Genomic DNA, 24,581 nt, shown 5'->3' with positions numbered 1-24,581 from the left:
TATGTGCTAAAAATAATAGATTGAGCAAAAATGAAATCTTTACTGATAATTTACAACCAGGGATGTGAGAAAATAAAATATGAATTAAACAGACTGAGTTATTTCAATGCTATTTACCATCTTATTTAGGGAAAACCTAGTAACCTAGTAGCTGCAACTCTATACAGAAAGGATTTCAGTGGTCACCATACTATTCATTTCCCATTGGTCATAATTTAAATGCTCATCAGGAGTAGGTCACTAAAAAAATATTATAAACTAAATCACACAAAGGGAAATAACATTTAAACAATAGTCATAAAACTACATTAAACCCAAACTGCATTTAGTCAAGCTCAATAAAAACACACGAAACAAATCTGCATCAAGGCCAACAGGCATATTCGTTTAAAACAATGGCTATGAGAATTCTTCACAATGGTGACACAAGATGCGTTAAACCAGCAGAAAAAAAGAAAATACTGAAATGGGAGAGTACTATTCAGTTCAAATTACTTCTTTCCTACTATAATGCCGCTGTTATGAGGCAAATTTCAATCGACCTAAATTAGGCATTTACATTTAAAAGATGCTTTAGACAAAAGCATCTGATAAATTACTAATATGCATTCCACTCGTAGTATGAAAAAAAAAATTAGAATGCCCTATTCCTGTGTGCTTGCATTTTCAAATACAAAGACTGAAAAATACTCCGTGAACCTCCGCTGCTACAGATAACTGATAAAGAGGCTGTCCTGTACCTATCTGGTCATAGAGCATACCCTGCTGGCAGAAACGATCACACTGACCAACTAAAGTCCTGAATCTAAAAACTGGGGAAAAAGGAAAATTCATCAAGAAATTTGCCCATCAATTTAAAAATAAATAAATAAATAAATAATAAATACACAGGCACTTTAGGAGAGAGAGGTTTCCTTAGGTAAAGCTTTAAGTGCAGTGTTCATTTTACAATGCATGCAGCACCTTAAGAAAAAGAACTGGAACATGATAAAGGCAATTAAGGTATGAGTTTAATATATATATATATATATTTTCTCTCAAAAGATGCATATACAGTACAAAGGAGAGACTTCATACAGAGCATTTGGTTTACACCAAAAAAAAATTTAAAACAAACTTGGGAGGGGAAAAAAGACTGGAAATCTAACAAACTCTGATCCGCCGGTGTTAAACTATTAAACTTGGTTCATATTTCTGAGACAGGATATCTTGCACTGACAGATAAACACTCAATGGTTGCTTTCTTCCTTAAAAACACAAGCGGATCAAAGAATTGCTGGGATCCAGCCCCTACACAAGAGTGAAATGAACCTTTGAGGAAAACAAAATTAAGATAAAAATTCAATAATCACAAAGAAAAAAATAAATTGGTAAAATAAAAACAACTGGAGCCTACAAAATCTTTTGTCAGCTTACATTATTATTATTCATGTTTACCTATCCAAAGGAACCTGGAGGCTTACCTACATGCATCACAAGTTCTGGGAAAACGCTTCCATGGTCCCTAGCAACGCATTAGAACACACCACTTGTTCTGCTAACACTGTTAGAAAGTTCCCTGCTTGAGATAGACAAATTTTTTTTTCATGAGAAGCCAAAATTATACACTGAAAACAACTGAAGCATTTACAGGACTACTGTCTTGAATGCCTATCAAATGGGAATATTGGCAAAAAATAAGGAGCTATTTCTAAGCACTTCAGGTGATGTTGCTTGAGGGTGGGAGAGGGATTCCGGCAGACTCGTGAACACATCTCCAAATATGCTAATTCTTTTATTTCTTGGGCTGGTGACGTTTGGGATCAGGTCAGAGTGATTTGGTTGCCATTTTGAACAACATACAATGTTTGCAGAGCCTGATGGTAAGAAATACAACCTGAACCTACCTACTAAAGACTTTAGCGACTGAGAGTGCCCGTGCAGCATTATTACTGTATGGTCTTACATTAACCCACTTAAATGTCAAAATACAGCCGGCAAACCAAGGCATCTCTAATAAATCTCACCATGAATGAAGTACAGAAGCAAGATCCCTGGAATAAAGAATAGAAAAGGCCCTCTAAGGTTTTTATATTAATGGGCATGTGGGTTGTGTGTTTATGTGCATGTGTATGGTGGGTACTCTTTACATCTTTATTGCAGAGCAAATTTAGAAACGCACTTTTACACATTGCTTTTTAGAGTGTACAGCTGTGGACCAGCCTTAGCAGAGCAAAGAAGGGAGGGGGAGAGATGGGAACGAGGGCGCTCATAGCAGCACACATTTACGCTTCTTCTTGGGCTCTGGGGGCTCCAGGGCTGCCAAAATCGCCTCATCAAATACGTTCTTTAGGCCTTTCTGTGAACACAAAGCAAGGGAGATGATGGACACTCAACACGGGTCAACACAAAGACAAAAGAAAAAAAAAAATCAATGGGTGGGTTGGGAATAAAATAATTTCTGCCACAGGCGCAACATGATTGGATGATTTTGGACATTTGAAAATGCAAAATATAAAAGAACAGCATTGTAGAAATAAAGGATAAAAAGCTTAAACTAAATTTAAATGTGTAGGAAATGCTCTTAACACAAAGTAATATTTACAGTGGAACCAAGCAAATAACTAGGCCCACACACAATTTGTGAATTTAATTTGTAAATTCTTTGTTTATTTTAAAAGAAAATCTGAAAAACCAAAAACCTAGAAGATACCTGGAATTCCTGGAAGACATTCTGAAAAATGCTGGTAACCAGTTTCCATTCCATTTACTTTCATTTTATGTCCATATAATGGAAGTAAATGCAAAATTAAACTGTTTGGTTATCAACACTATTCAAAATATCTTCAGTGTTCTGAAGAAAAATAAAACTGGTTTGGAATGACATCAGGGTGAGTAAATGATGACAATTTCCGTTTTTGGGTGAACTATCCATGTGGAATGTCATATTTTATTAATGACCAATTCTGCTAAAGTTCTGTGGTCACATATTCCATGTGGCCCCACTAAAAAGCTAAAAATAAAGATTTCAGATGATTGGCCAATTTCATAAAATGTAAACATCTCTATACTTCCTCTCCTATTTAAGTAAACTGAATCAGCCATGCTGTGTAGTCATTCTGACACAAAACCAGGCATCAAAAAAGAAAGTGGAAGTGCAAGCAAACACAGGCTCAGAGACCGAAGGGTTGGTGAGGCGAAGGTCTGGTCAAACAGACACTCAAGCCTCTGGGTGAAAGAAAACATACACTGGGACAAATGATCTGCGGGAGAATGCGACCTGCAGTGTGGAAGTTCTACAAGACTGCCCTCATCTGGGTGAAATGAGCAAGAATGACATTTTCTTGAGGCTTTGAGATGATTATTTTTGTTTGTTGACAAAAAACAGCAGGCGACAGCTAGAGCAAGGAAGAACAAGCACAATACACTTTTCTGCACACACATACACAGATTAGGGCAGAGGAGGAACTGCTTGGTGCTTGGAAACAACAAGTATGACATTGTTTGAGAAAATCGTCCTCAGAAGAATAGTCTGAGAAGTTATTGTCCAGTTCAGCACTGTTAACATGTCTCAAATGAGTACAAAGACCCACTGTGCGAGCCATAATGAAAAGGATTTATTCACAAACAACTGGTGGAAGGTAGATGTGGATTGTGCTTTGTGCAAAAAGACAATGTGGGTAATGTAGAATAGTGTTAGTGTTAGCATCAAAGTTGACCTAGGTCCAGGCCATTTAAAAAACCCAACTCGTTTAAAAACATCTGTTTAAACAGCATTAATGCATAATTGACGAGAGAGACGCATTAAGTAATGGCAATTGCAGCTGTCCTTTATTAATGGCACAAATCATTTCACAGGATTATATTAAGCCATTTAAACTCTCAAGACATCGTATGGATAAGAATGGCACCAAATTGCAAACTGTAGCCATATGTTAATACGTTTAGAATTAACTTTATATGATACAATTGTTGCAGTACAAAATAAATACACTGACATAAGGAATAATGATTCTTAGAAATGCAAAAAATGAGCAGCCAAGTACTGAACTTACCTTTGTCTGCTCTTAAAGTTTAAGACTTTAACAATGAAAAAGACTATGAACTTTAATGTCTAAAGCAACATCAGTACTTAAATATATATATATACACACATATACATATATACACATATATATATATATATATATATATATATATATATATATATATATATATATATATATATATATATATATATATATATGCAAACCTTCGTTGTAAACTTCCACATTTTATTTTCAAACTCAAAGTGCAAATAACAACAGTAATAAAAGAAATCTGTAGAAAGGAGACAAATGTCACTCCCAGGAGACTAAAGCTAGCAGTCTCCAACAACAAAAAACTTGGGAAAATAAGAAAATACAAAAGAAAATCTTTTAGTATTGGTGAAAGAAGATACATATGATGTCACTTAAGAGATTGGGAAATTTGTCATTTCTGTGGAGCAAGAGGTAACTAAAGGAAGCAGCAAACATCTGGGGAAGAGTGGGGCATTAGAAAGAGAGACGGTTTAAAATATACAGCACTTCCGTTTTCGCTGTGTTTCAGGAGGTTCGAGGGCAGCTAGGATAGCTTCATCAAATACATTCTTCAGACCTCGCTATGAACACAGAAGGGAAGGGAAACAGAATAAAGCACCAATGTTAGAAGTTACAGAAAACATGATAGAGAGAGAAGAGGTAAGATATAAAGAGAGGAACTAGCACATTTCAACAGAGTACAGCAGCTAGTGAGGAAGAGAAGCGGCTTGAAGGAGAGCTCGTCGCACAAAGACACATCAGTAAGCAGTAATTCTACAGGTGCAGATGCCATGCAGGCCTACAGATGACACTAACAAATTAGGAAAATGGATACATTAGTCTGGTGTACTAAAAATAAAAATTTAGGATGCCATCTCCATTGCTCAAACCACAGTCTTCTTTTTCAAATAGATGCATGCAGATATTTATGAACGGTTATGCCAGTTGTCCGATAACCCTGTATATTTATTTCCTAAAAAGCAAAACAAGTGCCAAACAAAAAAAGAAATCATAATAACTATGTATATTCTTGGTCTTACTGTGAAAGACTCAAAGCATAATACTTTTCTAATCAATACTTTGTGTGTTATTTTATGTTGTCTTTATCATCCCAATAACACCATTAGATAAAAATCCCCTATGCAGTCTCATATCAAATTATATTCTAATTCGCAAGCATCAATAGGCAGAGAACATCAAGTCAATGACAGATCAACCAAACATCTGATCACAAACCAAACGTTAATCCTCAACATTTTGCAAAAATAAATATTCAGACAAGTCACCAATGTCTCTGAGCCTCTGACCAAATGCTATAAAGCTTCCACTTTCTTGTTAAAGTGCCCCTATTTTCATTTACAATATTGCCTTTCATGCAGTGTGTAATGTAACTGTATGTGAATTAGTGTTGTCAAAAGACCCGGTACTTCGGTACCAAGTCGGTACTAAAAAAATGAAAATGTCACGGTACCAGGTTTCTGTAAGTACCGGTGGTACCGAGGACCCGTTCAAACCCGGTTCTTGACGCATTCAGCACTATAATTTCCGCGAAGCAGAAAACGCGGAAGGAATCTCAAAATCCAGTCATGAAAATGAAACTTACATTTTAATATGGACAGTCACGGAATTTGTCAAAGTTAGCATAAATTAATCAAATCAAATCTCCATATGGATCAGTATCTGTAAATGTTAAGCCGCAAAAGTTGGTTGAAATGAATGAATGGTTTGTTTAACTTTATTACATAGACTGAAGCGCATGACGCTTGCAATAATGAGGACATACAACATCACCAGAACTGTTCTGAGTCACTTCACAAGCATTTTACCGTTTCATTTGAGTAAAACCAGTGTCAATTTAAAGGTATTCACGGAAAACCGTCAAAAACAGTGAATAAATTTTACTCAGGGCGAGTAAATTATGTCTATTGTTAGCCATTGGCTAAAAAATTCTTAGATTTTACTCGCCAGTGTTTGTGTGTTCGAGGCTATTATAAGATTGGCGCAGATATATTTTCACTCGCTGAACACTGACTGAGCGATTCAGAGTTCTCTCTCCATCAAGCGATCTGTACTTTTCAATTCATCTCAATGGACGCACAGTACACCTGTATTTGCCTCTTTTACTGTCTATGGTATTTGCCGAACTGTAAACTCTGTGTGAAGGAGCACGACTCGCCGTCGCTTTGCCGATAGCTCTGTTTCTCACACATGCAAAGAGAGAGAGCGAGAGTCTTACCACGCTGAATCGACATGCTACATGTAAACTATATTCTTTGTTGTCTTCTCCGGTCAAAATAATGTAGTTCATTTAGAATTATTCATATTTTCGAACAAGCAGAAGATATGCCGGTTTCTCCGGTAGTGGGCGGAGCTAATGCGCAAATGTCAATTTCATTGGCTGGCGCTCATCTTTTACCGTCCCTGTTTTGATTTCAGCAAATCAGTTCGACCGAACGCAGACAACGTGATTAATATTCATGAACCCAGCAGCTCATCAATCCATAGTGCATTGTATATTGTTAGTATGGTAGTAGAATTAGTAGTATTATTATCTTTTAATAATAATTATTATGATCTATTACTATTTTTTTTTTTACAGAAACCCTCAATGAACAAAAATATCTTAAGCATCACCACCATTCTTAATTTCAGATAAATGACAAATATGCATTCATTACAAATTCATTTTTACATAAAGGCATTGTGCTAGAAATATTACTATTATTTTGTAAAATGTATGTGATACTGCTACTACTGTTAATTAAAAATTAATCACACAATATTTCTTCCATGTTTTAATTTTAATAGCAAATCCCCTTTATTTACCAAAAAATATTTTTTTTTTAAATTTCATAAATTAAGACAAATTAAATTTGGGTGAAACTTGTTTACTGTTTTTCATAATTATATTACTTGTAGAAGAACTTTAAACACAATTGTAAATTAGTATAAAGAATGGCATTGGTTTTATTTTTAGTGATAAAAAGTTTTTTTTTTTTTAATTATCATATTTTTGTGTTTTGCTTTGGTACCGAAATTGGTACCGAGAACCGTGGATTTTCACTGGTATCGGTACCGAATACTGAAATTTTGGTACCGTGACAACACTAATGTGAATGTAACTGATCAGCAAAGCTGTAAATCTGAAAAAGCAAAATAAAGAATTGACTCTCTACAGCCTAAACGAGCCATTAGTAATTTGAAAAAAAAAAAAATGCTACACATCACTGGGTAACACATTTGCATAATTTCCGCCTATGTTCTACGTTGGACAGCAGCGAACAACTTGACCCTGCCCAGAAACACAATTTTACTGACGACTGCTTCTTTAATCTTTGGGAGTAAAAAAAAAAAAAAAAAAAAAATCGGGGAGTTCAACTAGGGATTCACTAACAACTGTTCTTGAAAGATGGCTCAGTACCACAACAGACCAATAAGAGCAGAGCAGGCTCACAGAAAGGTGGGTTTTAGAAAGACTGATGCCTTGTCCAAATACCCACACTTGCGGTCTTTGAACTTGATCACTTGACTACTTATATGACGTATTTCCTGTATTTGGCCCAAGTGTTCAAGAGAGGATGAAGACCACAAGTGTGTGTACAACTTTGTATTACCTGATGGGACACACTTTAATTTCTGGTGCTTCTAATTAAGTGATTAAAAGACATTCGCAAAAGATGTACATCAAGAGACTGATTCGCAAGTATGACTGGAGCAGGACATTACTAAGTGATAAGTGTCAAGTGTTAACAAGTTTGTGGTAATTATAAGATGTGTTAAAACGAATATACTCTCACAGCATAGGATACAGTGTCTTCTCGACATGATAACCAAGTTGGCGAAGTAGAATGTGGGCGAACATTATACAAATGTGTTACTTTGTGACCTACAGCCATATCAGAATAAGATTTGAATTCCTGACGACTCGTTTAGGCGATTGAGAGCCCACTCTTTTTTGATAGACAATAACTTTGTGCACAATCGTGCACTGTCAGCTTCACAACTTTGCAGATATTATATGTCCACATACATGACATGTCACACTGTATGAAAGGTAATATGCGTAATTTATAAAAGGCATAATAGGGGAACTTTAAGGTACAGTGTACATGTAGTAAAATAAAATAAAAACACACCTGGAAGACTTCATTTAAATAATCAAATGCCAAATCTTAACACTGTATCATCAGGACACTTCTAACCACTTAGAAGCATTTAAAAACATTTTTAAATGTTGAAATCTAAGAGAACACACAATCTCACTGAGAATAATTTAGCCTTTTAATGACCAACTAAAGAGGCAGTTTCTGTTGGTAATGTAAATTATATAAATTCATGGACATATGATTACAATTGTGTGCCGTGCGTAAGACCTCACTTACCTGCGTCAGAGCGGAGCACTCCACGTATTTGACAGCCTTCAGATCGCGGGCTAGCTTCTCTGCTGTCTCCGGAGTGATGGGTTTCTGTTTGTTCTTAGCAAGCTTCTCAATGGTTGAAGGATCATCTCTCAGATCAATTTGCGTCCCCACCAGCAGGAAGGGGGTCTTTGGACAGTGGTGGGTGATTTCAGGTACCCACTGTAGGACAAATGCCAAAGGATAATTTTGTCCAATTAACTTGTGTAATAGGTAGAAAATAAAGTAGTTAATGTAATATAGACTGACACACTACCACAACTAAAAAGAGGTTCAAGGTATGAGTCAATTCAAATACTTTTCTGTCTGATTTGGACACAGATAAGTTTGAACTCTGAAAATTCCCCAGATTAATGCATTTAACTTTCGTATGTCCCTGGATCCCTCTAGAAAGACCAAGGTCCATGCCCAATAGTTTTACTAAATCTTGTGGGAAACTCTTCAGGCGATCATTTTGGACAGACAGACAGCACTGCACACCAAAAATAGAGTAGTGCAACCAACAAGATGCATGTCATGGCTGGTTTTAATTATTCAAGCTCACCTTTTCTTTGACATTTTCAAACGAAGAAGGTGAAACAACTGAGAAACAGACTAAGAAGACATCTGTCTGAGGGTAGCTCAGGGGTCGTAATCTATCGTAATCTTCCTGACCTGCAAAGAGTTGGAAATTAAAGGACAAATAAAAACCAAGAATGCATGTGTGATCCTGAGCAGCCAACAAACTTCATTCAGTCATGCTGTCGATGGTGCATTTGAACACATGCACAGCAAAAGACTCCCACAATCCCGCAATCCTCCAAAAAAGCGGTTTCAAGCTCAACCACCCTCCACAGGAATGTGAGGAATTCTCCAAAGCTCCTGAGGTCTCATATCTATAACAATAGGTGTGTTTACATGGAAACTTTTTGCTTCCATTGGGAATTAATTCATTCTGACTGATGAATCCAAACTTAGTGTTTACATGAACGCTAAATAAAATGATCGGGTTGATATGCGCATTTATATGTCACATGCTTCTGATTGGATTTACTCTTTTGACATACGCACACTGCATGATTATACAGAGTTTCCCGCTGCTGTCGCATACGGTTTTAAAAAGCACACGTGATATTTATCTACTTTGGGTTCTAATTATGGCACGACCAGCACATGAACTGTTCTGTGCTGCTTACTTAAAAAAATTAACTACAATAAAAAATACATTAAAAGTGCCCCTGCCAGCACCCAAAACCAGTTGTTTGTTGATGAGAGTCTTAAACAAGGATTCTGGTGAAATGTTGTACTGCTCCACTTCACAGACGCTAAGTAAGAAAGTGAAAGGGGAGTTTTATAATGACGGGCAACTTATGACACTTTATTTGCCAGGAAGAACAGCTCGTTCCACGCGTCATACGTAATTGCGATTTTCCTACGTCACTGCGCATGCGCAGTACTTTCCAGTTTCGGCTTTCAATACGATCAAGTGTTTACATGTTCTCACTCTGATTACAAAAGGAATAAACCCCACCTTACAATCCTATCTAAATTTTAGTCTGATTTACTTGTTTACATGTGACTTTTTTATTCTCTGATTGTACTGCTATGATCGGATTAGTAGGGTCCATGTAAATGCAGCTACTGATAATCATGAATGTTTTTTTCCCTTCAGCCTATGAGCTCCACCCTCTCAAACAGACACTCTTAAAGCCAGAGAATTTCCTACAGACAAACTGTTTTTATTACAGCTTAATGATGATGAATGTTAATTAATAAGCTATAGGTAATTTGTGCTGTACCTGCAGTGTCAAACAGCCCAAGGGTGTATGGCTCTCCACCAATCATAACCGTAACTGCATAGTTATCAAAGACCTGTAAGCAAAGCAAAACAAAAAAAAGGTGTTCTTTGTACATTCAGGAAACATTGTTTGTTTTCATACAATAAAAGGATTAGAGCCACTGAAATCCAGCTACAAAAGTCATAAACATGACAGGTCAAGACATGAGACTTATAACAATAACGTAAGTAAACATGAAAGGAAGCGGAAGATGTTACTTACCGTTGGTACATATTCGGAGGGGAATTTATTAGTTGTATAGGAGATTAATAGACAGGTTTTACCGACTGCACCATCACCAACAACGACGCACTTGATCGTCTGCATAGCTGTGCTTTTATAAAACCACTGTTCTCATTCAAGATCTGCAATGAAAGACAATAGTGTTTGCATGAGACACTTTATTCAGAAACATCTGGCTTACTACCAGTGTGTCAGTCTCAAGTCGAGAAGGTGTAAAGAGACACACTAAAGCACGTGTATTACAACTCCTCTCCTCTCTCTGTCCACTACTATCACGTGTGCAGAGCAATAGTGCAAAGGACAAACACTGAAGGAAGACATCTATTAAAATATATCTAGAAACACAGAATTTTATCTAATTTTACTGGATTCTATAACATATATATAGAGGGAAAGCAAAAAGAGTAAATAAGGAAATGGGATCATTCCTGATTGCGATATTTATAATTATATATATATATATATATAATAAATTAATTAATTAATAAATAAATAAAATAAATAAATGCCCATGATAACAATATCGTGCATATTAATCACCGCTATATATCGCATTACCGTATATCGGCACAAGTCTAATGTTCAGTGCTTCAGAATCAGGTGCTGGTGCCACTGCTCTCAAATGCTAGTCTGGAGCTAGTGTTGTCAGAAGACCCGGTACTTCGGTACCAAGTAGGTACTAAAAAAATTTTAATGTGATGGTACCAGGTTTCTTTAAGTACCGGTAGTACCGGTAGTACCGAGGTCCCGTTCAAACCCGGTTCAGCGCTATGATTTCCGCGAAGCAGAAAACGAGGACGGAATCTCAAAATCCAGTCATGAAAATGAAACTTACATTTTAATATGGACAGTCATGGAATTTGTCAAAGTTAGCATACATTTATTAAATCAAATCTCCATATGGACCAGTATCTGTAAATGTTAAGCCGCAAAAGTTGTTTGAAATATGAATCCGTGTTCTGCGCGTCTCTGTGTGAATTAATGAATGGCAGAGACGTGCGGGTTTGTTTACTACATAGACTGAAGCGCATGACGCTTGCATTAATTTCAGCATCTGAGCTTCAGAGTTCTCTCTCCATCAAGCGATCTGAACTTTTCAGTTCATCTGGACGCACAGCGGCACCTGTATTCGATGCTCTGTAAACTCTTTGTGAAGGCACATGACTCACCGTCGCTTTACTGATAGCGCTGTTTCTCACACATGCAAAGAGAGCGAGCAAGAGTCTTACCATTCTGAATCAACACGCTATATGTAAACTATTCTTTGTTGTCTTCTGTCAAAATAATGGAGTTCATTTAGAATTATTAATATTCATTTTCGAACAAGCAGAAGACACCGGTTTCTCCGGTAGTGGGCGGAGCTAATGCGCAAATGGCAATTTCACTGGCTGGCGCTGATCTAGTACCCTCCCTGTTTTGTTTTCAGCAAATCAGTTTGACCGAACACAGACAACGTGATTAATATTCATGAACCCAGCAGCTCATCAATTCAAAGTGCATTGTATATACATTAGTATGATAGTAGAATTAGTAGTAGTAGTATTTTTTAATAATAATTAATATGATCTATTACTATTTTTTTTTACAGAAACCCTCAATGACCAAAATTATCTTAAGCATCACCACCAGTCTTAAGTACAGTTAAAATGACAAATATGCATTCATTAGGCCTAAAAGTTAATTTTTACATAAAGGCATTGTGCTAGAAATATTACTATTATTTAGTAAAATGTATGTGATACTGCTACTACTGTTGAAAAAATGTATAAAACTTTATTTTTTAAAGAAATAAAATCACAATATTTCTTCCATGTTTTAATTTTAATAGCAAATCCTCTTTATTTACCAAAACATTAAATGTGTTTAAATTCCATAAATTAAAAGATAAATTAAATTTGGGTGAAACTTGTTTACTGTTTTTCATAATTATATAACTTGTAGAAAAACTTTAAACACAATTGTAAATAAGTATAAAGAATGGCATTGGTTTTATTTTTAGTGCTAAAAAGTTGTTGTTTTTTTAAATTAGCATATTTTTGTGTTTTGCTTTGGTACCGAAATCGGTACCGAGAACCGTGGATTTTCACTGGTATCGGTACCGAATACTGAAATTTTGGTACCGTGACAACACTATCTGGAGCCCTAATAATATAAATTGTACTGTAAAATGTTACTGTGATTTGAAATTTCGTATGTTTAATTGTAATAATGGAATATGATTTTAGTCATAATCGTGCAGCCCTACTTCTATAATATACATCAACAGAATGGTATATGCAATGATTGAAACTTTAAGTCATATAGCTTAAATGCATTATGGCTTTTCTATTACCCACCTACCCATAGCTGATGAAAACAAATGAACCCTAAAACTTATCAGATTTAAGCCAAGTGTACACTACTAGACTGAAAATTGCACATACTTAAGATTAACAGGGTTTGTCTTCTATTGTGTTCTGATTGCAGATTAGTAGGTGCATCCATTACTAAATCATTCTTTACTCAGACAATAGGTCAAACATTTTAAGCAAGACAGTGCTTGGGGAGATGTGGGGAGTAGTAATTTTATATATACCGTATTTTTTCGGACTATAAGTCGCACTTTTTTTCATAGTTTGGCTGCTCCTGCGACTTATAGTCAGGTGCGGCTTATTTATCAAAATTAATTTGACATGAACCAAGAGAAATGAACTAAAAATTAGGGGTGTCACGATTTCGATTTTAAATCGAAATCGATCGAAATTAAGTCACAGTCTCAAACTTCGAATTAAAAAATGGAATCGTCGATGCTGCCACGCCCCATGTTGCGTCTGGTTACTTGCCAAGCGGAAAAAAACATGTGTTGAAGTGCTGCGAGTCAACCTCCTAACAGCCACTCAAAAAGATAGCATGGCAACTGCAGATGCAGGAGAACCATCGACAGAACTCGAATCCCCTCCTCTTTCACTGAAGTCGCTGGTGTGGAAGTATTTTGGATTTCCAGTGAGTTATGTTGACAACGTTCGCGTTGTCGACAAAAAAACAACAGTTTGCAAGCTGTGCTATGAGCGTGTACCATATTCTCTCACTGGCAGCATGACTAACATGGCAGGGCATCTCCGCAGGCACCACAAAAACATAGATTTATCTGTTAAACCAACAACTACACAAACTACTCTTCCGTCTTCATTTGGAATTAAACTTCCAAGCAACTCAACTCGTGCAAATGCAATTACGCGTGCGGTAGGAGTATTCATAGCCGCGGACATGCGACCTTATTCGGTGGTGGAAAACTCCGGTTTTAGGCATTTAATTAGCGTGCTAGAGCCACGCTACGAAATCCCAAGTAGAACGCATCTCACAGCTACGGTGATTCCCTCCATGTACAATAATGTAAAAGAGAAAGTTATTGAAGGTCTGAGCAGTGCACATTTAGTTGCCTTGACTACAGATTGCTGGACATCCAAAGCAACACAGAGCTTCATGACTGTCACAGCACATTACATTAACGATGACTGGGAAATTCAAAATCCAGTCCTTCAAACTCGCCCCATATATGAAGCACACACACAAGTGAACATTTAGCATAAGTGCTGAGGGAAGTGGTAGTGGAATGGAAGTTGGACAGACAAAATTCAAACATCCCTGTGACAACTGATAATGCTAAGAACATTGTCAATGCCTCAAATGCAGCAGGATTGTCACCACACATTGGATGTTTAGCCCACACTGTGAATCTGGCCTCCCAGAAGGGGTTGGGAGTAAACCAGATTTCCTGTCTTTTGGGCAGAGTCAGGAGGGTGGTCACTTTTTTTCCACAGAAGTACCACTGCAGCAGCCATCTTAAAGTCAAAACAAGACATGCTTCAGCTTCCTTCTCACAAGCTGGTTCAAGATGTCATTACAAGGTGGAACTCCAGCTATGACATGATCACACGCTATTTAGAGCAACAAGCTGCTGTCTATTCTGCACTTGCAGAAAAAGACATAAAAAACAATGCCAAAGACCTCATCACCCTCTCTGATCAAGATGTGACTGTTCTGGAAGATGTATGTCAGGTACTGAAGCCCCTGAAAACAGTCACAACCTTGATGAGTTCCGAACAGCAGCCTACTGTGTCTATGATCATGCCCCTACAACACACCATCCTGACATCAATGAAACACAGTGACACAGATTCAACAATTGTAAAGGATGTTAAATCTGCTATAGAGGCAAACTTTGAAGAGAGGTATTCAGACCCAAGACTTCAACAGTTCCTGAATGAGAGCACTGCCTTGGATCCTAGGTTTAAGACTTTACCCCACCTGGATGACAAATCTCGGAATGAGATCTTTAATTGTCTGGAGGAGAAAATTTGCAAGAGCACCCCACACAGGTATGTGATGTATTTAGTCTAATGTGATGAAATAACCATCTTATTCTGTAAAGTAGTTTTTTTTCCTTCACATTCATAATATTTCAGGAATAGGACTAATCACAATATGCTTTCTGTTTCTTGTTGTCACACTTAAATATAATTTCTGCCTGTTCATTACCTTAAACAACTGTGTTTTTTGTGACTATTTCAGTCTCATGCCTCGGGAGAAGGGTCCAGCCAAAACCCTGCAGAGGATCAAGAAACTGTAGCAACCAGCAGAGGCAGCCCCCCAACAAAGAGAACAGCACTCAGTGAACTGTTTGGTGATTTTTTCAGCACAGCCTCCACTGCATCATCATCAGCAACCAAACCATGGCCTGATGTTGTGAAAGACGAGATTCAGCTATACAAAATGGCTAAAGTAATTTCTGTGGAATCAAATCCACTGAAATGGTGGAAAGATAATGAGCACCAGTACCCACATTTGTCCAAGCTTGCCAAACGTTATCTTGCTGTACAAGCAACAAGTGTGGCAAGTGAGAGAGTGTTCTCAACAGCAGGGGACATTGTGACAGCTCAAAGAGCAGCCCTCTCTCCAGAGAATGTGGACATTCTCATTTTCTTAAAGGAGAACATGAAAATATATTAAAAAAAAATCACAGTTGTCGTCTACCCATAGAAATGTAAATAGTTAATATTTTAGCAATATTTTAGTAATATTTTAGCAGTTCTCTTTCCATATTCCTCTTTAAGAAGAACTTAAAACTGCAAAATTGTTACAGTTGTCTTGTGTTGTTCTATTATAAAAAATGTTAATGTTTTTGACAACTCAAAGAGCAGCTCTAAACAACATATCCATCTTTAGGAAGGACATGAAAGAATGAAAAAATACAGTCATCATTCTCAGGGGATAAAAAGTAGTTATCAGTGTGGTATATGTTCATCTGTTCGGAAATAAGACACTTAATTGTTCTGAGACTATGGACATGTCTGTTTTATTGTTTTTGTTTGTTTTGTTGTGAACTTGAATGTCATCTTTTGTGAAGAAGACTGCACTTACAAAAGAGAAACTGGATGGCAGTTTATTTTAAGTTTTCAATTGACTAAAGATATAAGTTATTGTTACATTATGTTGTTAATAAAAGTTTTAAATTTGACAATGTAGTGTGGTTCATTGCAAACAAAGGTCAGATATTATATTGCATAAAAGTCTAGTTTGAAAAATGACAATCTGTGCTTTAAAATGAATAAATGTAAAAATCGAGAATCGAATCGAACCGTGACCTTAGAATCGAAAATGCAATCGAATCGAGGATTTGGAGAATCGTGACACCCCTACTAAAAATGAATCAAGAGAAAACATTACCATCTACAGCCGCGAGAGGGCGCTCTATGCTGCTCGGTGCTCCTGTAGCATACACTAAGCAGCATAGAGCGCCCTCTCGCGGCTGTAGACTGTAATGTTTTCTCTTGGTTCTAAATAAATGCGACTTATAGTCCAGTGCGACTTATATGTTTTTTTCCTCATCATGACGTATTTTTGGACTGATGCGACTTTTACTCTCTCGCGCGCTCTCTCTCTCTCTCGCTCTCTCTCTCTCTCTCTCTCGCACGCGTGCAGCGCTCTTTCTCTCGCTCTCTCTCTCGCACGCGCAGCGCTCTTTCTCGTGCTCTTTCTCGTGCTCTCTCTCGCGCGCGTGCTCTCGCTCTCTCTCTCTATCTCTCTCACTCTGCCCTGTCAAATTGACAGGACTTAAAAACACATGCAAATGATAAACTTTCACTCTATAATGGTTAAGCCTTGCAATCCGCGAATCACATTTGTCAAGGGCCGATGCTTAAACGACACATCGTGCAGCCCTAATATATATATATATATATATATATATATATATAAAAACATATGTACATACTGACAACCAGTTTGAGTTTAAAATCTGTTAATCAGAAGTACACATACTAGAAGAGCATCAGCAAAAGACGCACACTGTTAATCTTAGAACTGATATTCCAAACTTCACATAATATATGATTAATTTGCCATATTTTTCATGCAAAACTGCACTAAAGGCAAACAAAATCCAACTTCATACTCTCAATTTTAACAAAAAAAAACACAGCTGAGATATTAGTTTGAAAGCTGCTCAAATGTTTCCAATAATAATTAACTATATAATAAGAATAAATATATCAGATGTGCACAATACATTGTGCACCACCAACCAGTAGTTTAACAGAAAATGTAATCATCTAAAGCCTAAAATACAAAACTATTAAGATGTTGTTTCCTTTCTTTCAATGGTCATACTGTGAAAATCATGAAATAATGAATTTGTTACAAATGATTGCTTTACTAAAAACTGAGACTATAGATATGGCAATTCAAAAAAAAAAAATTCTAAAAATCTTTACACAATTATTTCTTTACGTTTAAAAAGTCAATTTGTATTTTAACATCAAACTGTCTAGTAAGGAATTCATTAACATCTTAAATCTCATCAGTCAAATTGACAAGGGAAATTGAACAAAAATAAGTACATACAATATAGTGCAATAAAATTACATCACAACCAGCAGCAAACACAAAGAAAGAAGGAAAAGCGAGAACAAAAGTTTTAATCCCTATTTCTGATATATTTCACATTTAAACATCGACACTAGTGGTGTCGCGATATACCGGTATTGACGATAACAGTGATATTCAAAGCAACAATTATCGAGATTGTGTTATTGTTTCTGCGTTCATATATTGAAGTAAAGGGTAATTATCAGTAGGGCCTAAAAAAAAAAAAGTTTGGTTCCGGTTGGTTGTCAGTTGAGGTCATTGGTCGGTAGGGATTTATTTTTTTTTTAATTTATTTATTTTTTTTCTCCAGTGGCAGTTTTACACACACACACGCGCTGATTTTAAATGTGTGTACCGGTACTTTTACGACAGTGATTCTGTATTCCTGTTTAAAGTCTGTTGTTGCCATAGACACGCAAAACGCACACACACACAAAAAGCCTTCGCGGGAGTTTGACAGGCGATCTCATAGTAGATTAACATGGAGGATTTGAACTTGAAAAACGGAGTGTACAGACATCTTTTTGTAGTCAAACAACATTCTTTGTTATGTTCATTTATGTGGTTTATTTGATTTTGATGCTATAAATTAACTAGAAGCAAGAGACGATCAGTTAGTTTTTAACTGATGATCTAACTTACAGCGATCTATTCGACACATTCAAGAGCCACAAAACGGTATTTATTGTTTACATTTCTTTAAAAAATGACCACATTTGAAAGGTGAAATAACCAAATGAGACTTTGTTTCATATTAAAAGTAAGCTGGTAATGTTAATGTCCTGTCTGTCAGCATGCTGTCAGTGCCCTCTCTGTTCCGCAATATATTGTTGACTCCCCCCCCCGTGTTTCTCTTAATGTTACGATTTCCAAACCTTAAGTTATAGCTCACTTTAGGAATTGACAGTTAAAGGGTTTTGATGCAATACTTAATGGTTTTTAACGGATTACTTAAGTGTAAAACAGCATTTAAAGGAAACTGTAATTTAATTAATGATGTGTGAAAGACCGTTCTTCCCCAGTCTCATAAAATAAATTTGGGTTGCACATAAATTGACAGGGTCGGTCGGAGACCGGAACCAAACATTTTTTTTTTTTTAGGCCTAAGTACCATGTTTTCTTTACTCGTCTTATTTGTGTATTTGCAATTAATACAGCCTGTGCGTAGTAACTATTTCTTTGTTTAAATCTATTAACAGTTACATGATTAAAAGTGATCTTGAAAAACTGCAACCACATTGCTGCATTAAACTTGTAAAATGTTAAGTTGGTCGCAGTGCCATGCACTTAATGCCTCATCTGCAGTCATTTTAATTACATTAGTTAACATATATAAATAGCAAATAATAATAAACAATATTTACACAGCATTTATCAATCTTAGTTCATGTTAATTTTAGCATTTACTTATGCATTATTAAAATCACAAGTCGTGTTTGTAAACATTAATGCACTGTGAACTAACATGAACAATGAATGACTATTTTTAATAACAAAGATTAATAAATTGTGTAATAAATGTATTGTTCATTGTTCATTCATGTTATTTTATACATTAATGTTATTGTAAAAAGTTACAATTAATATTTATTCATCATACTGTTAAACCTGACAGTATTTTCCTTCTTGTTATTTCATAGGGGCTTTAAAGAAGATGGAGAAAGCCAAAGTGTCTTGTGCCCTGCATTTATTAGTATCCTTATGTCCGTCGGGTGAAAAAGAAAAACGCAATAAACAAAGAAAAAAATAATTTGACTGATATCTCTTTTAGAGATGTTCCAATACCCTTTTTCTCTTCCCGATACCGATACCTGGGCTCAGGGTATCGGCCGATACCGAGTACTGTTCCGATACCTGGGTGTGTATCTGTATTAGTGTTGGGCGATATGGTCATTTTTCGGATCGTCATATCGACAGCCTGTGAGATCGACGATACACGATATTATCGTGGATGGGTGGAGCTAGAGAGAGACTCTTTGTCCTTGTCAAATCATAACTATTGAGTGTTTTAAACCGCGCAGGTGCGCAAGAGAGGCCTATGGAATCACCAATAATCGAAAAAATATACTTTCAAACATACTGATAAACTAACGTTAAATATAAAAATACTGAATTTAAAACAGCTAGTTCATACATAGTCAGATGCAACTGTCATATCGCGTTTAGTGTAGCAGCCATTAAATGTGTGGGACACCAACTCGTTTTCTATCTCTTTCATTTCATGGACTTATGAGTTATCAGAGTCAAAGCGGACAATTTCAGTGACTACAGGGTCTAATCCTCCTGCGCTCGCGCGCGCTGTGTGTGTGTGTATATGTGTGTGTGTGTGTGTGTGAAATGCGGTGCTGAAGTGAAATAGCTGGGCAGTTTGATAGCCGAATTATAATAAGCAGCCTAATAAAAATAAAAATAATAGTTATTATTACTATAATCTAATACATTAATAGGAAAATGAGCCTAATATCGTCTTGATTATAGACAGAGAAATCTGCTTATGTCGATATCTCTGACGATCGTCGATACACGATACTATCGCCTATCGGCACAACCCTAATCTGTATATACAGCTGTATATACTACTAGCCCTGTGTTAGTTGCTAGAATTATTTTATGGTGTGCTTCAGACTTATCCCTTAATAAAACATGAACAAATACATGGTGAACTACTGTATTTATTATAGTATTGTTATTATCTGACATGAATTTGACAGTAATATTATTTATTTTCTTAAGCGAAAAAGAACTTCAAATGCAGCCAAAAATCTAACACCGCAAACTAAAAAAGGTATTTTAGTTTTACAATATAACTGTATAAAAAACTGCAACAAATAAGTCTAGGAATATAAAAAATTATATATTAATCAGATAATCTCTTTACAACAAAACAAGTAAAAAAGAAGGAACCGTCGAGGCATAATTATTATTATTAATAGAGACGTATTATTATTACTACATGGACATAGCTAAATCTACTGTAGGGTACAACAGTAGCTTAATATATTGTCAATTTACTCACATTAAACCTGAAAGATTATTTGTTTTTAATTAACTTTGGTTGAATGTATTTGGAATCAACTGTAGGCAACTGTACTTTGTTCACAATAGTGTGAAACAACTGGCCCATATAATCAGCCTCTTAGGTCAACATCAGGTCAATGAATGGGCTCTCCATGGGAGAGATCCTTTCAAGTCATCAAAAGGTTACACTATCATTGTACTTTGGGTTAAGACTGTTTGAAGGATGACATGCTAACATCACTGCTGAAGAACTGCTACACTGCTACCTTCAATAAATTATTCTCCCCACAAGAACTTTGGTCAAGCTTATTTATTTTATGTATTAGAGAAATCTAGTACATTGGCGAGCCACCCAAACTACTGCTCAGCCAAATACGGCAAAATCTAACAAACCGAACAGTTTTCTCAAATGAAATGTTAAATTCTCATGAAGTGACGGTATATGCGTTCGTGTCCTCATATAGTGACACACGGCATGAGACTACAAAACAGCGAGCTCCCACGCATCTGCGCCCATCACCCACAGAGAGATCACCCACGCCCATTACTCCACAGAGGAGTAATATTTAAATAGTATTTTGCAGTTTAATATTCACAGACACTAGTAGATATATTCGGCTACAGTATGGAGCCCTGCACTTAGACTAACACGGAAGCGACTGAACGCAGCTGCGGGTAACGAATATACTCAAACTTACTACCGGTTCTACAGAGACGCTGGTATCATCACATTTTTTAATTTTCAGCACCGACTTGGTAGTAAAGTGCCAGTACTTGTGGCATCCCTAGTCGCCGTTTTACGGTCTGGTTGGTCCAGTCTGAAATACTGCTAAACAGCGGACATACTGCTAACCACTGATCTATAATATAGAAGCGGCTTCACTGTCTGTTGGCAGTTTAGAACGCGATGAGCGATCCAGTCATATATAGATCAGTGCTGCTAACACGTTTTCATTTCTTCTTCACTGCTCTAAACAGGGGTTGCTTGTGGCAACACAGAAAAACTTCCTGTGTTTTCAATGCATTCTGAGCAGCGAAGAAGAACCGTGCAGCGGTAAGGCAAAGCTAGCAGTCATAACTAGGTTGTTTAAGAAAATGGTATTGGATCGGTATATGGGTTCATGTACTTGCCGATGCCAGAAATTGTTGTGGTATCGGCGATATTTCCGATACTAGTATCGGAATCGGATACAACTCTAATCTCTTTCCCCCCAAGGTTTCTATAGAGATCACGATATACCAATATCGTGAATTCTTTGACCACATTAACCGTGATATGAAAAATCTAATATCGTGACAGCCCTAATCGACACTTTCTCCTCTCTGACGGTTTCTCCCCTGGTTTGATTGTGGGTCACTGCAGCTTTAAACTCAAGCATAACGTCACTGGTTTTAGCACATCTCTCACAGCGGATCAGTATGCTAAACCACTATCCACACAACACAGACCCCAAGTGTGTGGAGAGGACACACGGGAGCAGAAAAGAACAATACTGCAATATCCCTTTCCTCTGGTGTGTGGAGGGGAAGAGGGGAAAGAGAACTAGCTTCCTGCTGTTTGCGTCGCTCCTGAGCAGCAGCTAAGCCTCTGCAGAGCTATGCAGCAGTAAGCGGTGAGCCTTCAAGCTCACAGATGGTCAGGACAAGGAGATGGAAGCCCATCCCAGCTGTTTCCTTCCCCTTGCAGACAGAAATCTGCAGATGCAAGGCTTGACCTCATTCTAGCATCAATGGAAAACCCACAAACAAAAGTACAGGGATCTGGTGGGTGCCGTCACAGGTCTTAACACAAATTCTTATCAGAATCATAATTCTTCAGAAAAGGATTAATCTACAAAACTCACATGCTCAAAACTGTATGACATGCATCAATTTATTTCACAATACCGCTGAAAGCATGAGCAATCAGATCGGCACGTCCATGAAGACGGAACGTGAGTGGCAAGTTGTGTACTGGAAATAACTGTATTAAGGCCAAAATTCAGTTCAGTTCAGTTCAAGCACTAGACTGAGAAAAGTAATATAATCCAGATTCATGTGCAAACCTAGACACTAAATCCATGATCTTTAAAACCAGGGTACATTTGGACAAGCCTATACTTTGAATCAGCCTCACCTCTAATTCTTGTTTTTCCCCAAATCCACCCTGATTATTCGGGTGGAAATATTTCAAATAATTTGACTATGCATTTAAAGCTATTTATATTATGATGATCCACACATAAAATAATTGAAAGCACCGTGGTTATATGGATTTTAATGTCAAGTATTGTTTTTTTTTTGTTTTGTTTTTTTAAATAGATCAATACACAATTGCACACTAAAACATTTCCTTTAATTACTTCGGCATTTAGGCTAGCCTCTTTCCACCACAATTCAAACTTTGTTAATCGCAATTCAGATATGAACGCAGAAATTCAAAATGTAAGCTCTGACTTTATATCTTGAAATTCTGACTTTTTTCACACAGTTCTGATTTCTTCTAATTTCAAGAAAAAGTAAAAATTTGGAGATTAAAAAGTCAGAATTAACTTTTTTTTTTAATGGCGGTGTTTAAATGTGCTTCCATAGACGTGATGGATGATGAGCTCAAATTACATGTATACATTATGCATTAACAGCCTGATAAAACACAGAAATAATATGTGAATAATAGCAATTTACTATAAATATTTTGTTATTGGCAAACATTAATAATGTAAATGTAAGCCAATCAGTTTTGCCACCTGTCTAATTATTTAGCTACACATTTCTCACTTGAAAACAAATGACTGTTGTGTAAAAACATAAGTAATGATCCACCCAACAAATTAAATAGATTACTTAAGCCGTTGTCAGTTGCTCTCCTTTAGAGAGCCACCAAATGGTGCTATTTATCAACAGAACATTAATGAACCATTACAGTAAGAATATTAGTAAAAGATTATTTAAATAAAGATTAGTTCATTTGTCCATTCTTCTTGTGCAAGCCCTGCCTTCTTTCTGTGATAGTTTAACAATTTATTTGTGGCAGGAAAAGCATTTCCTAAATGACCAGAAGTGAAAGAGCACTTGTTGCAAAATACATAATGATGCAAGTAAAAAAAATAAATAAATAAATAAAATGCTGTGTCCTCCTCCTCTACCAAACAAATTCATCTAAGACTTAGAGGCAGTAACGCTTTAATATTTCACATAATTTAGCCTAAAAGGAGAAATCAAAAACAGCAACATGGATGTAAATAGCAGTATTACTGAGGGCTCTCTAGTCTGCATGTGGTAGAGAGACAGAACAGAACCACTCAAAATGTATGAAATTAGTGCTATAACATGACCCTATCTGATTATTGCATATGTGTGTGTGTGTGTGTCAATAAAATGTTGAGATCAATAACAATCCTGACAGTGTCGACCATGCTTAACAAACACAAACTCAGAATCAATGCCACATAATTATAAATTAATACAGCGCCTTCTCAGTTTCCAATGATGCTGTACCACTGAAGGCCACCGAAAACACTGTTTTAAACAATTTTAAAAGCAAACATGCACTGCGCAATCCATTTATAATTCAATCAGCACTGAATCCACATGTCTACAATGAATACGCTAATATGAAAATCTAAATAATGTATGACAGTTAACGTTATCTCGACTGCAATGGATGACATATTGAAAGCCAGAAATGGCTTTATTTTTAATACATGCATAAATCAACTATTATATTAAAATAAACCTTACATATGTAATACAGTAGCATGATAATAATTGTTAAAGAGCCTGAGGTTAAAATATGATCGGTTCTCCTCAGCCTCAGCTAGCGTTAGCCGCCTATGCTAACTGGCCTCCGGTACCATTTAACACGTTAAATTCGTTAAATACCTATTTAAAATACATATACTCATACCGTACATATTCATAATTCGACAACGCACCAAGTCGAGAGCTGATATTGGTTATAGAAAGAAAAATGTAGATAACATTTTGAGCGTCATTGGCACTCACCGTATCCTTTCTGTTTGTTTCTCTGCGCCGGGCGTTGGCAGGTCCGCGCACAAGGGGTTTCCAGAACTGAAGAGCAGGGGCGAGCCGCGCGCTGCGTCACTCCAGCACACTTCACTAAAACCAAAGACATTAAAAAGATTTCTGCTAAATGCAAA

The 24,581-nt window shown here is 36.6% G+C and overlaps 1 protein-coding gene across 2 annotated transcripts; it reads right to left on the bottom strand.

Moving 5' to 3' along the window:
- Positions 1-988: 988 nt before the first annotated feature.
- On the bottom strand, positions 989-24,581 carry LOC132119673 (cell division control protein 42 homolog). Of its 2 annotated transcripts, none has more exons than XM_059529833.1 (6): positions 24,427-24,581; positions 10,498-10,640; positions 10,237-10,309; positions 9,003-9,112; positions 8,423-8,620; positions 989-2,338 (listed from the first exon to the last, which is right to left on the bottom strand). In XM_059529833.1, exons 2-6 carry the CDS (start codon positions 10,600-10,602, stop codon positions 2,249-2,251), a joined length of 576 nt encoding a protein of 191 aa, XP_059385816.1. In that variant the 5' UTR covers positions 10,603-10,640; positions 24,427-24,581; the 3' UTR covers positions 989-2,248. The 2 variants fall into 2 exon arrangements, with proteins under 2 accessions (XP_059385816.1, XP_059385817.1); XM_059529834.1 differs by lacking the exon at positions 989-2,338 and adding an exon at positions 3,789-4,621.

Source organism: Carassius carassius, chromosome 38 (assembly GCF_963082965.1).
Source record: "Carassius carassius chromosome 38, fCarCar2.1, whole genome shotgun sequence".
NCBI lineage: Eukaryota > Metazoa > Chordata > Actinopteri > Cypriniformes > Cyprinidae > Carassius > Carassius carassius.
This window is presented reverse-complemented; position numbering and strand designations above follow the sequence as displayed.

Excerpts from the sequence above, each read along its gene's own strand:
- LOC132119673 (XM_059529833.1), bottom strand. The coding sequence starts at position 10,602 with ATGCAGACGATCAAGTGCGTCGTTGTTGGTGATGGTGCAGTCGGTAAA. Across the intron at positions 10,310-10,497 it reads CCTCCGAATATGTACCAACG|GTCTTTGATAACTATGCAGT; the intron begins GTAAGTAACATC and ends CTTTGCTTACAG. Across the intron at positions 9,113-10,236 it reads TGGGCTGTTTGACACTGCAG|GTCAGGAAGATTACGATAGA; the intron begins GTACAGCACAAA and ends AACTCTTTGCAG.